The sequence below is a fragment of the Hetaerina americana genome, unplaced genomic scaffold (assembly GCF_022747635.1).
Source record: "Hetaerina americana unplaced genomic scaffold, ioHetAmer1.1.p SCAF_4, whole genome shotgun sequence".
Taxonomy (NCBI): domain Eukaryota; kingdom Metazoa; phylum Arthropoda; class Insecta; order Odonata; family Calopterygidae; genus Hetaerina; species Hetaerina americana.
In genome coordinates, this window is record NW_027286985.1 from 6,033,058 (window position 1) to 6,046,010 (window position 12,953).

At 41.5% G+C, this 12,953-nt stretch overlaps 1 protein-coding gene across 1 annotated transcript in view; it reads left to right on the forward strand.

Moving 5' to 3' along the window:
* Nucleotides 1-5,033: 5,033 nt before the first annotated feature.
* The window catches only part of DCX-EMAP (Doublecortin-domain-containing echinoderm-microtubule-associated protein), a 138,031-nt gene continuing 130,111 nt past the window's right edge, over nucleotides 5,034-12,953 (forward strand). The window contains exons 1-2 of the mRNA XM_071590087.1: nucleotides 5,034-5,426; nucleotides 5,550-6,014. Coding sequence (XP_071446188.1) covers nucleotides 5,034-5,426; nucleotides 5,550-6,014 — 858 coding nt within the window. The remainder of the gene's footprint in view (nucleotides 5,427-5,549; nucleotides 6,015-12,953) is intronic.

A 12,953-nucleotide genomic window follows, 5' to 3' on the forward strand; every position in this document is an offset into this window, starting at 1 on the left:
TTATTCGTTGCATGTGTGTGTGTGTGTGTCGCACGCTGTGACACATACCAAAAAAAATCGCTACTCAAGGAAATTCCATAATGGGTTCAACCCTAATGTAAGTTCGTTCATGATATCGCGATCATGCAAAACCTATGTCTCGCGGATTTCTTCATTCCATAAAGTGAGCTGTGACTGATCGTGGGTGTAGCGGTGTGAAAGGTAGTCTCTAGAAGCGTGGGGGAACAAATGATAATGCAGTGAATGTAATTAAAATCCATTAATCTTCTTTCCACATTTAAAAAAAAATACCATAAATGCTGGATGTGTTTTTGAGTAAATATAAATATTTTTTTAACTGGGCATCGCGGAAAAGTATCCAAAAAATGACCGAGGACAGGAATAAATGAAGGGTGCGACTACGGGAAACAAAATAGGTCGACGAAATGCCAGTGGGAGGTGGTTGGTTGTTTGGGGCGGTATGCGACCGGGTGCGGGGCGGGAATGGAATAGGAGGCACTGTCGGAAAAAGGAGGCTAGATGCAAATTAGCGGGGGGGTAAGTGGAGGGAGACGCAAGGAAAGGTATTGGGTTCGCAGGAGGGGTGGGGGTTGGAAGAGGGATGGGGGGAAGCGAACGGGGAGCAGGAAGTGGCCAAATCGCTCCAATCGGCCGCGCCACGCGCCGGGCCGAGAGATGATCGGGGAGATACTTCGCCACGCCTTCCGCCGCACGACCCTGCCTCGTCAAATCCCCTCCCCCCGGGGAGAGTCGAAAGGGGTCTGTCCTTCGCCCGGGGCACCCGGAAAAAGTCCCCTCGGGCCGAGGGTGGGATCGAAGGGTCGGATTAAGTAAAGAGTCGAAGAAAGACGAAGTGAGACAGAAAGGAGAATGTGAGAGGAGAGGAGAGAGGAAGAGACGGAAAGAGGGAGAGGAGAGAGAGAGAGAGGAAGGAATGGGCGTGGAGATAAGGAAGTCGTCGAGAAGGGGGCGGGGCTCGATGCGGGGGTCACTCCGTGATTGGCTGGCGAGGGGAATCCTATCGAGTGACGCAGAGACGATGGGGATGGCGGGAGGGGAGATGCGGTGTTGCCAAACCTCGCTCCTTACCTGGTTTCTTGCGGAAAGGCGCTCAAACGGGTCATCGACCCAAAGTCTCCCAGGGAGGAGAGATATGGGAAGGATTTATATGCATAAGATTGAGCGTGGATGGCGGCGAGAAGTATTTTGGTCGGGGGCGCTGGCGACGGAGAGGGGGAGGAGGTGTGGGCCTCCAGGCGGGCTGGAGGTGGACGGACGAGGATAATGCAGAAAACAATGTGTTAGAATTCCATTCCTCCCTGCTTATTTTTGTGCAATTGGTAGGGTTTCAAATATAATAACTTAAATAAAATATTATGAGAACGTTTCAATTCTTGCAAAGAAAACGATTCTTGAGAATCAAGGTTCCATATTGAGTAAATTCGTAGATATAAATGAATCAAAGAAAGGACGCATTTCAGTGGATACTTGTAGATAAAGTGTGGTTAAAGTGAAATAACATAGGGTATTGCAAATCAAAATACGACCTCGAAGCCAGAATAAGGAAAACTAAATTATAACTACAGCAAATATTAACATAATTAAAAAAACGTTTAATGTAAGAAATTTCACAGTAACATTTAAGTTGTCATTTGGAGTCAAAAAAATGCATTCATGACTGGCATCCACTAATATTCGCATGCCCAAATGGCCCTGATATGTATTTATGCTTATTAGTTATGGGTTTAAAAAATTAAACACGACTAAAACAGTTGGAAAGTTTGCGTGAGAGCATATGAAACACAAAAAAGTGCCGGAAAAGAAAAATGAAGAAAGAATTACTTTTAAGCAGGCAAAAATAACTCGTGCAGTTGAAAAAAGCTAATAAATTTTGCCACCTATTTTCCCCATTGAAAACGTCCAGGCCACGCACCAAGAATTTCAAGTGTATTTGACGTAAAAATAGTTTCGTGCGAGTGTGAATAGGATATTAGTTGAGACAATTTATAGGCTTCAGCAAAGCCATGGCCTCACGGCGGACGGAGATTAGGGAGGGAGAGGGGAGGTCTTTTACGTTGAGGGTGGGTACATGTCTTTTCCTAATCGGTTAATGCCATTCGTATAAAAAAAAACTCCCATGCTTCAACCTATCTTTCCCACAATTGCATGAATAAATGCATAAGAATGGTAATGCCGTATTTTTCAGCATGTGAGCAACGATCTCTTTCTTGGAAGTATAGAGGGTTTGCTTCAAGTAACAACGCTTCTTTCAAACTCTCCTAATTCGGGATGCTATGTCTCGGGATCTCTTTATGATACGAAAGAGGAAGAGGATTAGAGAGTCCGAAATACTCCACGTCTCTGGGCCAGTTTGTAAGTCCAGATAATTGAGTCACTTTGTGATGATGCGAATTCTATTCTAGGAGGGTTGCGGTTTCGTTGGAGGGAACAGGTCACCAAAGGTTTAAGAAGGTAGTAAGACAGATGGCGGATAAGCTGAAATGATAGAAAACTCACTGAAGTTTGTGGGGCGGTTTGAAAATTAACTTTTGACCTCCATACAAGCCCTCGTAATTAGATTCAGTGCTTTTATAGGACATTTTTAGATTTGGGTGATTGATAGTAAAACCGTTCATCCTCTAGCAATAATTAAACGGGAAAATAACGAAATTTATATAAAAAGGAAAGAACAAGAATGATTTATTTTTAGAGTAATATTTTTTAATCATTAAAAAAAATGGAAATATGACGGAGAATCTGTAATACTTATGTGAAAACATATTTAATATCCATCCAAATACTAACTACGTACGACAGAGTTTGTAAAATAGCATCATAAAAACGAACGAGAGAAAAAACGGCAGGAAAATTGGTAGGAAAAAACAGGGATTGAATTGTTCACTATTTCAAAAGTCTGCTAATAGTTTGATGTTAATTAGGGGAATTATAAAGCACTGCAAGTGGAAAGGAGGAGACGCAAAGAAAGAGAGGGAGAAGTGATTTGGACGATATGTGAGAATTGTGGCAAGGGTAGTAAAACAGGAAAAGATTAGGAGGTCAGGAAGGAGGCGGGAATCCTTAAAGAAGGCTTCCTGAGCTCACATACCCAGTATTTGTCCAAGACGAAAATGAGGGAGGTGGGTCTCATACACTGCGTGGCCGGAAACAGCTGTCAAGAACGAGAAAATATCCGGGAAAATGCAATGCTATTGGACTCTAAAATGACTCTTATGAGCGTGGAAATTGTGAAAGAAATACTTCATTTTTAAAATTATCACGAGAATCAAAATTATTTTAAACTGTTAAAAAGTATTTCTTCTCAACCTAATTTTTTTAATTCAATATTATCGCTAATTTCATCGCCTTTTATAAGAGGAATAATGAAAGTTCAACTTAATTAAGCTCTTTCATTTTCACAATTAGAAAAAAGTGTTACGATATCAATGATATGTTTTATACATAAAAAGGCAACTGAAGAAGACTTAAGTTGATAAGAAAGGGGGGGATAGTGGAAGGTATTCTTAAAAAATAGTTAAAAATGAAAAATATTTGGAGGATGGATTGATATAGGAGTACGAAAAAGGGAGCGAAAAATCCTGGAAAGAGGGAATAAAAGAATAGGTCTTATCATTGATGGTAGATTTGAAGGGTTTGATATTTGAAACGAGAAAGGTAGACGAAAGGAGGAGTAACTGAGTGAGCCGCAACCAATTTGACTCCACAGAAACAAAACAAGGGTCCAATAGAATGGGGATTTCTTCAAGTCAACAGCTAACTCTATAAGAATCTGTATAGACTACACTACGCTACCATAAGTCTGTTAATGAATTATGTTTATCAACGAGTGATGGAAGCCAATTGAACATTTTATTTATTTACCAAACGTAAACTGTACGCATACGCATAAACAATCGCGGATAGTTTCACACAAGTTCACCACCATTTTTCGTCATCCACGAATGACACAAAAAATGCCCCAGGCGAAAATCGCGCTGAAAATGCAGGAAATGAGCGCCGAGCACGATACGGCGAGCAGGGTGTCCGCGTCGCGGGGAAGGGATGGAGTATGTGGTGTGGTGGAAGGAGAGGTCGATAGGGGCGAGACGAAACCATTGGGAAAAGCATGGAGGGAAAGGCAAGGAAGGGGAAGGTGGAAGGGATGGCGGGGGAAACGTTGAGGAAGGGGAGGATTGGAAAGAGCAGCGAGAGGAAGAGGGCTCCCAGAGAAGTGGGACGGGGGGGGGGTTTGAAAAAATACGGGGTGAGGGGGGACGCATGGTGAAGAGGGGGGCGGTGGGATGTAGAATGTCTCTAAAGGCGTGGAAGTGGAAAAGGAGTCGGACTTTGGGAGGGCGTGAGGGGAAGAGGAATGGAGGGGAATGTGGATGAGGGGTGGGGCAGCCGCTTGTTGTGAACGTGTGGGAAAGGTGGGACAGAGAGGGGGGGCGAGAAAGGGGAGGGGAGGTCTGCGCAACAAGTAGCGACCCCCCCCCCCCTTCGACCTCTTCCCCGATTCTTTTTGGGGCTGGAAGTGAGCCGAGGCGATAAAAATCTCAACTACCCACCTCCCACACACACACACCCCCTTCCTCCCACCAAGTCGAAGGCAGTCGCGGGGGAGACTTGGATTTTTCCCTATACTTCCGCGTTTCCACTCAGCTTCCGGGTTTAGTGACGGCAAGTTGTCCCCCCGGGAGAGACCGCACCACGCCTCGCCTCCCCTTTCGACCGTGCGCCCCCCAACGGGAAAGTGCCGCGCGCCGCGGGGAATCACGATCGCATAGCGCGCGAAAAATCTTTTGCGCCAACGCATACATATGTTCAGGTACGCGGTGTTTTGCGAGTGTATGCGCCCGAGCACGCCCGACTGAGGAGAGGGGTATCGCCCGGCTGCGCTCGTTTGTTTACCCGGGCGTCCGCCACTCGAGGGAGCTTTAGCGCGGCGAGGGGTGTGAGGTGACCGCGAGGGGGGTGTCGCTACCCCCCTGGGTTCTATTCGGTGAACGCCGCACCAGCGGCCCAGTGCCACGAGGATGCCCTCCCCCATGATGAGCCCGTCGCCCCCGTCCCCCCGCCGCCCCAAGGTGCAGCAGCACGTGGCCCTGGTGCACGACCCACCCCGACGCACGCCGACGCCTTCCTCTTTCAGGGCCGGCCGGGGGATGTCGGACGCGGCGGGCGCGGACGACTCGACGGGCGCGGAGGACCGGCCCGGCGTGGCGGCCATTGCGACGGGGACCCCGATGGACGCGCCGCCCGGCGACGGGGGCGGCAACTCGGGGCTGCTCCCGCCCGGGGCGCAGGCGCGGCCCAAGAGCCGGGGCGCGGCGGCGTCGCCCGACTCGGAGGAGGACAGCGGGGGCGGCGGGGGGGGCGGCGAGAGGCGGCGGGCGCGGCAGCCGCGGCGTCGGAGGGGGGGACGGAGGGCGGGAGGGGGGCCGGAGGAGGAAGAGGAGGAGGATGAGGATGAGGAGGAGGAGGGGGACGAGATCCCGGAGGGGGGAGGCAGGGCGGGCAAGTTCGCTCCCCGGGAGCGTTTCTGGGGGCAGAGCCGGCCCGCGTCCACTCTCATGGCCGACGAGGAGTCGCCCGCGGGCGGGGACCCGCCGCCGCCGGCACCGCCGCCGGCTGCCGGGCTCCCGCCCCCCGCCGTTCGCTCCAAGAGCCGCACCGGGGGCAAGGAGGCCAACGGCAAGGACGCCCCCGAGGTCATCTTCCCGCCCGCCACCCCTACGCCCATCTCCAGCAAGTACTACTCCAACCTGTCCTACTGGAGGGCCCGCCGGGTGGTCTTCTACAAGAATGGCGACCCCTTTTCTCCGGGCCTCGAATTCCGCTTCAAGCCGGGCCGGGACGTGAGCAACATGGAGGCCCTACTGGACAAGCTGTCCCTCCGCATGGACCTGCCCAGGGGCGCCCGCTTCATCTTCTCGGTGGACGGAGAGCGAAGGACCAGGCTAGAGGAGCTGGAAGATGGAGGCTCCTACGTCGTGTCCTCCTACAAAAGCTTCAAGGTGAGTCAGTCAACTGAGACCAATTTCGCCAGAGTTCCTTAACTACGCGTATATGTATGCGAGAATCTACGTCCTTTAAATCATTAAATATCGTCCATTTTCCATCAAAGGAGATTTGCACACTCATTAATATTTTATGATCCCAGTGTCAATTTGGTGAAGCATGCCCTACCTAAGGCCCGTCACATTTAATAAGCCGGGCACGCTGGCAGCGGGCTAACATCTTCTTCAGCGTATTCAGAGGTTGCGGATTCAACTCCCAACTACTTGGGTTTTCCTCCACTTAGGGCATGGATATTTGTAAATGTCTTCAGCATTGTGCTTCGGGGTTAGGCTGAAGAATCTATATTGCCCCAATAAAGACGTCAAATTAAATAAATAAAATGTGATAATTCTTCTTTTCCCTGATATTTCTGTTCAAATCGATGAGCATCCCGGATTATGATTTGAAATGGTGCATTCTCTGATCTCTTCGATTTCGTGGAAAATCGGATATTTCTCCAGGGATAGAAGATTGCACCCTTTCCTCTGCATGTGCCATCTTCAATTTCCACAGGGCTTAGTTCGTGTTGATGTCCACTGTGCCCATCGAGACTATTCTCCGAGTTACTTACTCCAGTGTTTGTTGGTTATTAATCGTGGAAATGATTATTAAAGTAACGGCAAATCGAAAACGGTATGCATCTCTTTGGCGGTAAAATCTTTTAACCAAATGTGCTTATGATTTTTCTGGTGACACATCGTCTTCCAGTTTAACCATAATAGACTAAGGGAAATGAACTGGTCTCTCCTTATCGTCGAGTGATTGTGTGTATAAAACTCACAATATGGACATTAGTACGAAGTGTAGTTCCATCATTTATCAATGTGATTCGATGTTTGAGGGTGAAAGGGTAGCACTTATTGTTATTGCGTTCCTCCCTTACTTAAGCGACGACAATCCGAGTCCCGCACTTCCGCTTTCACTTTTCCGGGCACCGCCAGAAGGTTTCCGACGCGATCGATTCCTTTCCATCGGAGGAACAAAATCCCTCGTCCATGGATCGCCTGCGATTATGATTCAGTTCCTTGTTTTGGTCTTCGACCTCACGCTGCTTCATGGAAACCCCCCCCCCCACTAATCCCAAGCGTTTCCGTGTGAGAGGTGGACGAATAGCCAGGAAATTATTGGTTATTTGGCTTTTTTTATTGATAAAAGGGTTTTACAACCGAAAGTAATATCGGTGCAGATAAAGGCAGCCAGGGCTCGCGAATGGGGTGTGTTATTTTTGGATGTGATGCATATCAGATGTCACGAGGCAAGCAATTTAGCCCGCGTTCGCGGCACAAGGTCGTATCCTGCTTATTGGGGTCAGTCAATATCGCCAACTTCTCCGAAAGTGCAGACTCTGCGTGAAGAATAAAGCTCAGCACGCAAAAAGAGCGGCCGATTTAAATATAGACTGGGGTATAGCCGGAATACTGTTTGCCATTTTGGGAGAGGGATGAATTCTTGAGACATGGCGAGATGTAATTTATGTGGGACATTTATAAAATTTGTTCGATGATTCTTTTCAAATGTTGATTACTTTTCAATTAAAATATTCGACCTTTTTCTAAGACTAAAAATCCAGATTCTAACTCTATAATGCCCCACGCATTTTAAAAACTTCCTTTGATGAATAACAAACTATGGTAAAATAAATATCTTCTATCCGCATACAGGGTTATGCTTAAATAACACTTGCAATATATTATAATATATAGGCTTAATAGTTCCATTAAATGTTTATATTTGGAGTTGGCAGTCATTTGAGAAAGATTAAATAAATACATTATGGAAATGGCTCATTAATTCATACATGTCCAATGAATAAAATACCCTTAACTCGATCTAACAAATCCAACTATTTGAGATATATCCAATTTTGTAGCTTAAATGTTTTTATTTTCAAACGGTTTAATACATAATATCTCGGATAAGGTCATAGATTTAACAGAATAGAAAGAATATGCTCAAATAAATAAATATCCAAGGAAGTTCAAAAAATAGAAAAATAATTAAGTATGAATACTAGAGCAAATAGTACAGGAAGCCTCAGAGAAAGCAAACATTGAAATTCAAAGGGATGGTATAATGACTTGAAATAGAGTGAGAAAGTAGTTTTTCATTAAAACATTCTACTATTTGTTAATTTTTGAAGTAAAAACATGCTTTTTGTTTTAGATCAATATTATTTCAAAAATTTAATAAGATTAGAAATAGCTATATATATACACCTGTAGTAATTTCATGTTTAGGTGCTTCGACGACTTGGATAATTTGCTCCTAAATACTATTGGACATGTATTTCAAACGGATAAGCCCATATTAGGCTTAATATATTATACGACTAAAACATATTATTAAATCTTTGGAAACATCTTATAAAGGAGTGAAACAATTTTAACTTAACGATCAAGGAGGAGGCGAAAAGGTCAATTTTTCAAATACTCAGTGATTAATTTTTTCATTTAAGTTTTCAAGCTTACCAAGAAAATGTGATGGAAGAAAATGAATGGCATCGATACGAACTCAGAAAGGACTCGGTTAAAAAAGGAAAAAATAGAAATGTTTCGATGCATTTCGAAAAAAATCTAGATTTTAACTGGTCGGTGTGTATTCAGATGTCATAGGAATGTTAATTAACAATCAGTATGGAAGAGAAGACCTATACAGTTAGTTAAACTGTTAGTAGTTGAATGGTTTATATAATTAATATCAACAGTTTCTAAGCCATACCGTGAAAGCATGATTATTGGCTTTCTTTTACTTCAATATTAAAAGACATTATCCTTTGTCATGGAACACTGGTTGCCACTATTTCCATTACAAACATAAAAATAATGTTAGTAGACTGACTGCTAAAGAACTCAGGTCTTCAAACAATTTCGTATTGTTACTCATAACGAGCTGATGGGATATATAATAATGAATAAGTCGAAAGCCGAAATTAGGCAAGGTGTGCGATGATTTTTCAAAGTGAGCGCATCCCGCAAGTAACTGTTATGGCAAGAGATAATGCGACGATCGATGTGGGAAGCGTGGTGCATTCTGGGGGAGGAGTCATTACATGCAGTCTCTTCCCTCCCCTTACTGCGTTTCATTACTAACTTGGACTGCGGGAATCTATTTCAAGCCGTTAAAACCGAAGCCTCTCTGCCGACAAAATGTCAACAGGTTGGGAAAAATATTAAAGATTACGTAAATGGATCGCTGATTTGTCTACGAACAAAGGTCAAACGTTAAGAGTTTGTTGTGACCCAACTCCGTCAATATCTTTTTTAATTAAATCTCCGCATATGATTTGAATATGAATACATTTGCAAAAATATTGTGTTTTGAAAATGTAAAATTTGAAAAGAATAAGTTTCAAATATTGGGATTTATTAAATATTAAGACCGCATTTCACAAATATTGATTTATATATACACTAATATTTATTTGTACTTATGTATTCATATTTATGTTGGCTGCTCCGAGAAGATTTCATTTATTTCATTAAAGTAGAGCAATGATTTCTTTCGTGCTATTTATTTAATCTTAATAACACAAAAACACGTTGATGACAGCATTATTGGCATATTCTTCTACGTAAGCTTTGAATATTTCAGGCTGTAAGCTTGTAAATATTCCAGGCTGAGGTTTCTCCACTTTTTAATCCACTTATAGGCATCTTGTTTTTTTTTTCATTTGTCATTACTTTCCACATATGTATAATTGCCCGTTTAATTTTTTACCGTAAAATTTCCCAAATAATATACATGCCACTCCTCTCTTAGGTACTTACTTACTTCCTCTATGCCTTGTGATACAAAGAAAATGATAAGCTAAACATCATAATTAAGTTTATGTTCCTCTAGCTGATGTCACGTCATTCGTGGATAGATTTCACTGAGAAAGAAACTGTAGTACATACATCTCCCAATCCTTCAATGATAGAAAATCTTTAAAATAAATAAGTTATTGTTTCCATATTAATAAGTACATCAATTGCTATGGTAATATTATGATTATTATAAGGTTATCATTTAGATGATTTCAGTGGGATGTTGAATACTGTAATTGAGGGGAGAACGTTAGGGAAACGAGGAAAGGGAAGGTAAAGGATAGGGATGTTGGACGGGATGAAGAGAGGAAGAAAGTATTCAGAGATGAAGAGGGACCTGATATAGAGTAGGATGTTGTGTTTTGCTAGGAGTCACAAAATATTTATTTAGTAGCTGTGTCCATCCAAAAACCTACCTTAACCGGTAGATCAGCTAATAATAATAATAATAGATGATTTGCGCTCATTTAACCTCTGTTATATTTTTGGTAATGCTTATGATGGATCCATTTCTATCATATTTTATTTCGAACCCGTTATCATGTAAATATCTTTCCGATAACTTCTTTTAAAAAAGCTACAGTTAAATCTTTATAGAGTGAATACTGTTGCAAAATTTCAAGTTGGCTCCTGCATTTAATCTTAGGACCCATTTGCCTATACGAAATATGAATCACCCACTCTCTTTTTTAAATGCTAATCTTAAAGTTCAACCACTTTCATCAATATTAAAAGTATAATTTCAAAGACAGTTTAGGTCTTGATGTTGGTGACGTAAATTTTATTAAAATAGAAACTTGAGCTCCCGTTTCGACTCGTGGAGACATCTTCAGGTTAAAGTCGTATTCAGACATACATCCTGAGGTACACATAGCATAATATTGAAAATATAGGGCTTAAGTGCGTGAAGAGGTTTTATTTGTTTAATCTAGAAGCCATCCCATCACAAAATATTTTGAAATATGAAAATAACAAACAGCTACGTTTGAAAACCGTTAACGTAAGGTAAAAGGTCAATGACGACCAAAAGGAAGGTCAAAATGAGGAAGTGGCGTTTAGGATGGTAAATCTTAAGGATAAAATTGTATGACACTGAGGAAAGAGTTGAATGTTTAAAAAGGCCAATGATTAAATAGGTGTATTTGTAAAATCGCATAGGAAATTGTTTAAAGAACGTAGGCTATGGAATCTCTGAGATGAAGTGCTTACAAATTCTACCCTAAAATCATTAACTGCTTTTCATGTGTTCAACATTCAATAAGTATTGATCCAGAAAATTAAAGTGAGAGTTCCTCCCAAACTTTTATACAAAATACGTACCATAAACTTCATCCGATCGTACTAGAATACCTACTGATAGCAAACTATGAGAAGAATTTTTCAATGTTTTTTTTCATAGCTTTCTATCTTTTTAAGTTATGAGCATGAAAAATGTGCGAATGGATTCACAAGTCAAGGCAACATAAACTGAAAAATGGCAGCAAATGTTTTGCTAAAATATTAAGACATTCGAATTAGCTGGCAACAAAATAAGGGAAACGGAAGAAAAAGCATAAGGTGAAAGACCGGGAACTAAATGAGAATATGAATTAGAAAACCTATTGAGGTAATGACTTGGAATGAAGAAGAAAGAAAGACAGCATTTAACTCATCTTAGGGTTGAATTACTGACAACATTTTATTTTAATGACCACGCTCTCAAAAGTTATTTATAGAATCTCCTTCTGTGCTCTTGACCAAAACAAAAAAGTACGCACATGCATGTAATGTAAATACGGTATATATATACACATATATTGCCCTTAATCTCCGTATGTGTTATTGTATGTTTCCATTAAACCACACGTCAAACCTCTATACTTGTTGCAATAATATCATTCAAATTACCTTATTTTCTCGTAGTACATTACATTTTTATTTCCAAAATTGCCAATTCCTCCTTTTCACTTGCACCTACTAGAAAGATGTATCCTTACGTAGACATCAATCACTGAATAATTTAGTCTTTGCTATGTTTGAATTCTATGGTAGTGGTCACTAATTTGTTTATTAACATAATTGCCACCGACTGAGGATTGAAAGTAGTTACCATCCAACTTTGGAATTGAAAACTATGCGAGTCATCCCCAAGTACATATTTTTTGAGCCATTTTGTTTTCTATCAATAATTTAATTAATTAAACTTTTGAATATAACACGCGATTACCGATCGCGTGCTCCGATAATGTTTTTTCTCAGGGATAACCATTTTTTTCCAATTTTCTTTCCCATCAGAGCATAATCTTCAAAAATCTATAAGCACAGCGGATCGAAACAAGATACGTTTTGACGACAACTGTCACTTAAGGATAATTTCAATCAAATATAATCTTCCAATGATAACAAAGATGATACGACTACTATGTCTATACGCTTTAAGATTTTTTATTTTGGTATATACATAAAAATCTACAGCTTTAAATAATTAAAACCCCACGCTAGCTTTAGGTGAAATGATTTAAAGATGCTAAATTTAGTAAAATAACTATATACCCGTAAAATATTTATATTTTTAGATTTTTTAACATTAAGCACACGTGAAACATTCATTGTTTACATTAATCTTCACTTTTAATGCTTTAGAACAATGAACTTTTCACTTTCTCTTTGTATAAGCGAGTATTTTTTCTCACCAATGCTAAAAAGGCGGTGGTCACGATATTCCTGATTGCAGTTCAACTCCTAACCTAAAATTTTTTAAATTTTTTATAAAAGTAATAATTTAAACTCGCTTGCCCATGTTAATTACAACACTCATTCTACTTAAATTATTTCATTATGCGGTTATATTTTGTACATTAATTGTTCAAATCAACTTCAATTTGTCGATTACAATGCCTTATACAATTTCGACAATGCAATTCACACGGAGATTAAGAGAAACATTTTGGCGATTAATTTCCTTAAAAAAATGGACTCACAAGCATCAGTTGAAAATAAATTTCTTCGGTATTTTCGCATTTTGTGAAGACAAGCGCGACTTCAAATTCCTATGCAGTAATAAATACAGCTACTCGAAAATTCTGAATAGCAATGCTCAAAAGCACCCAC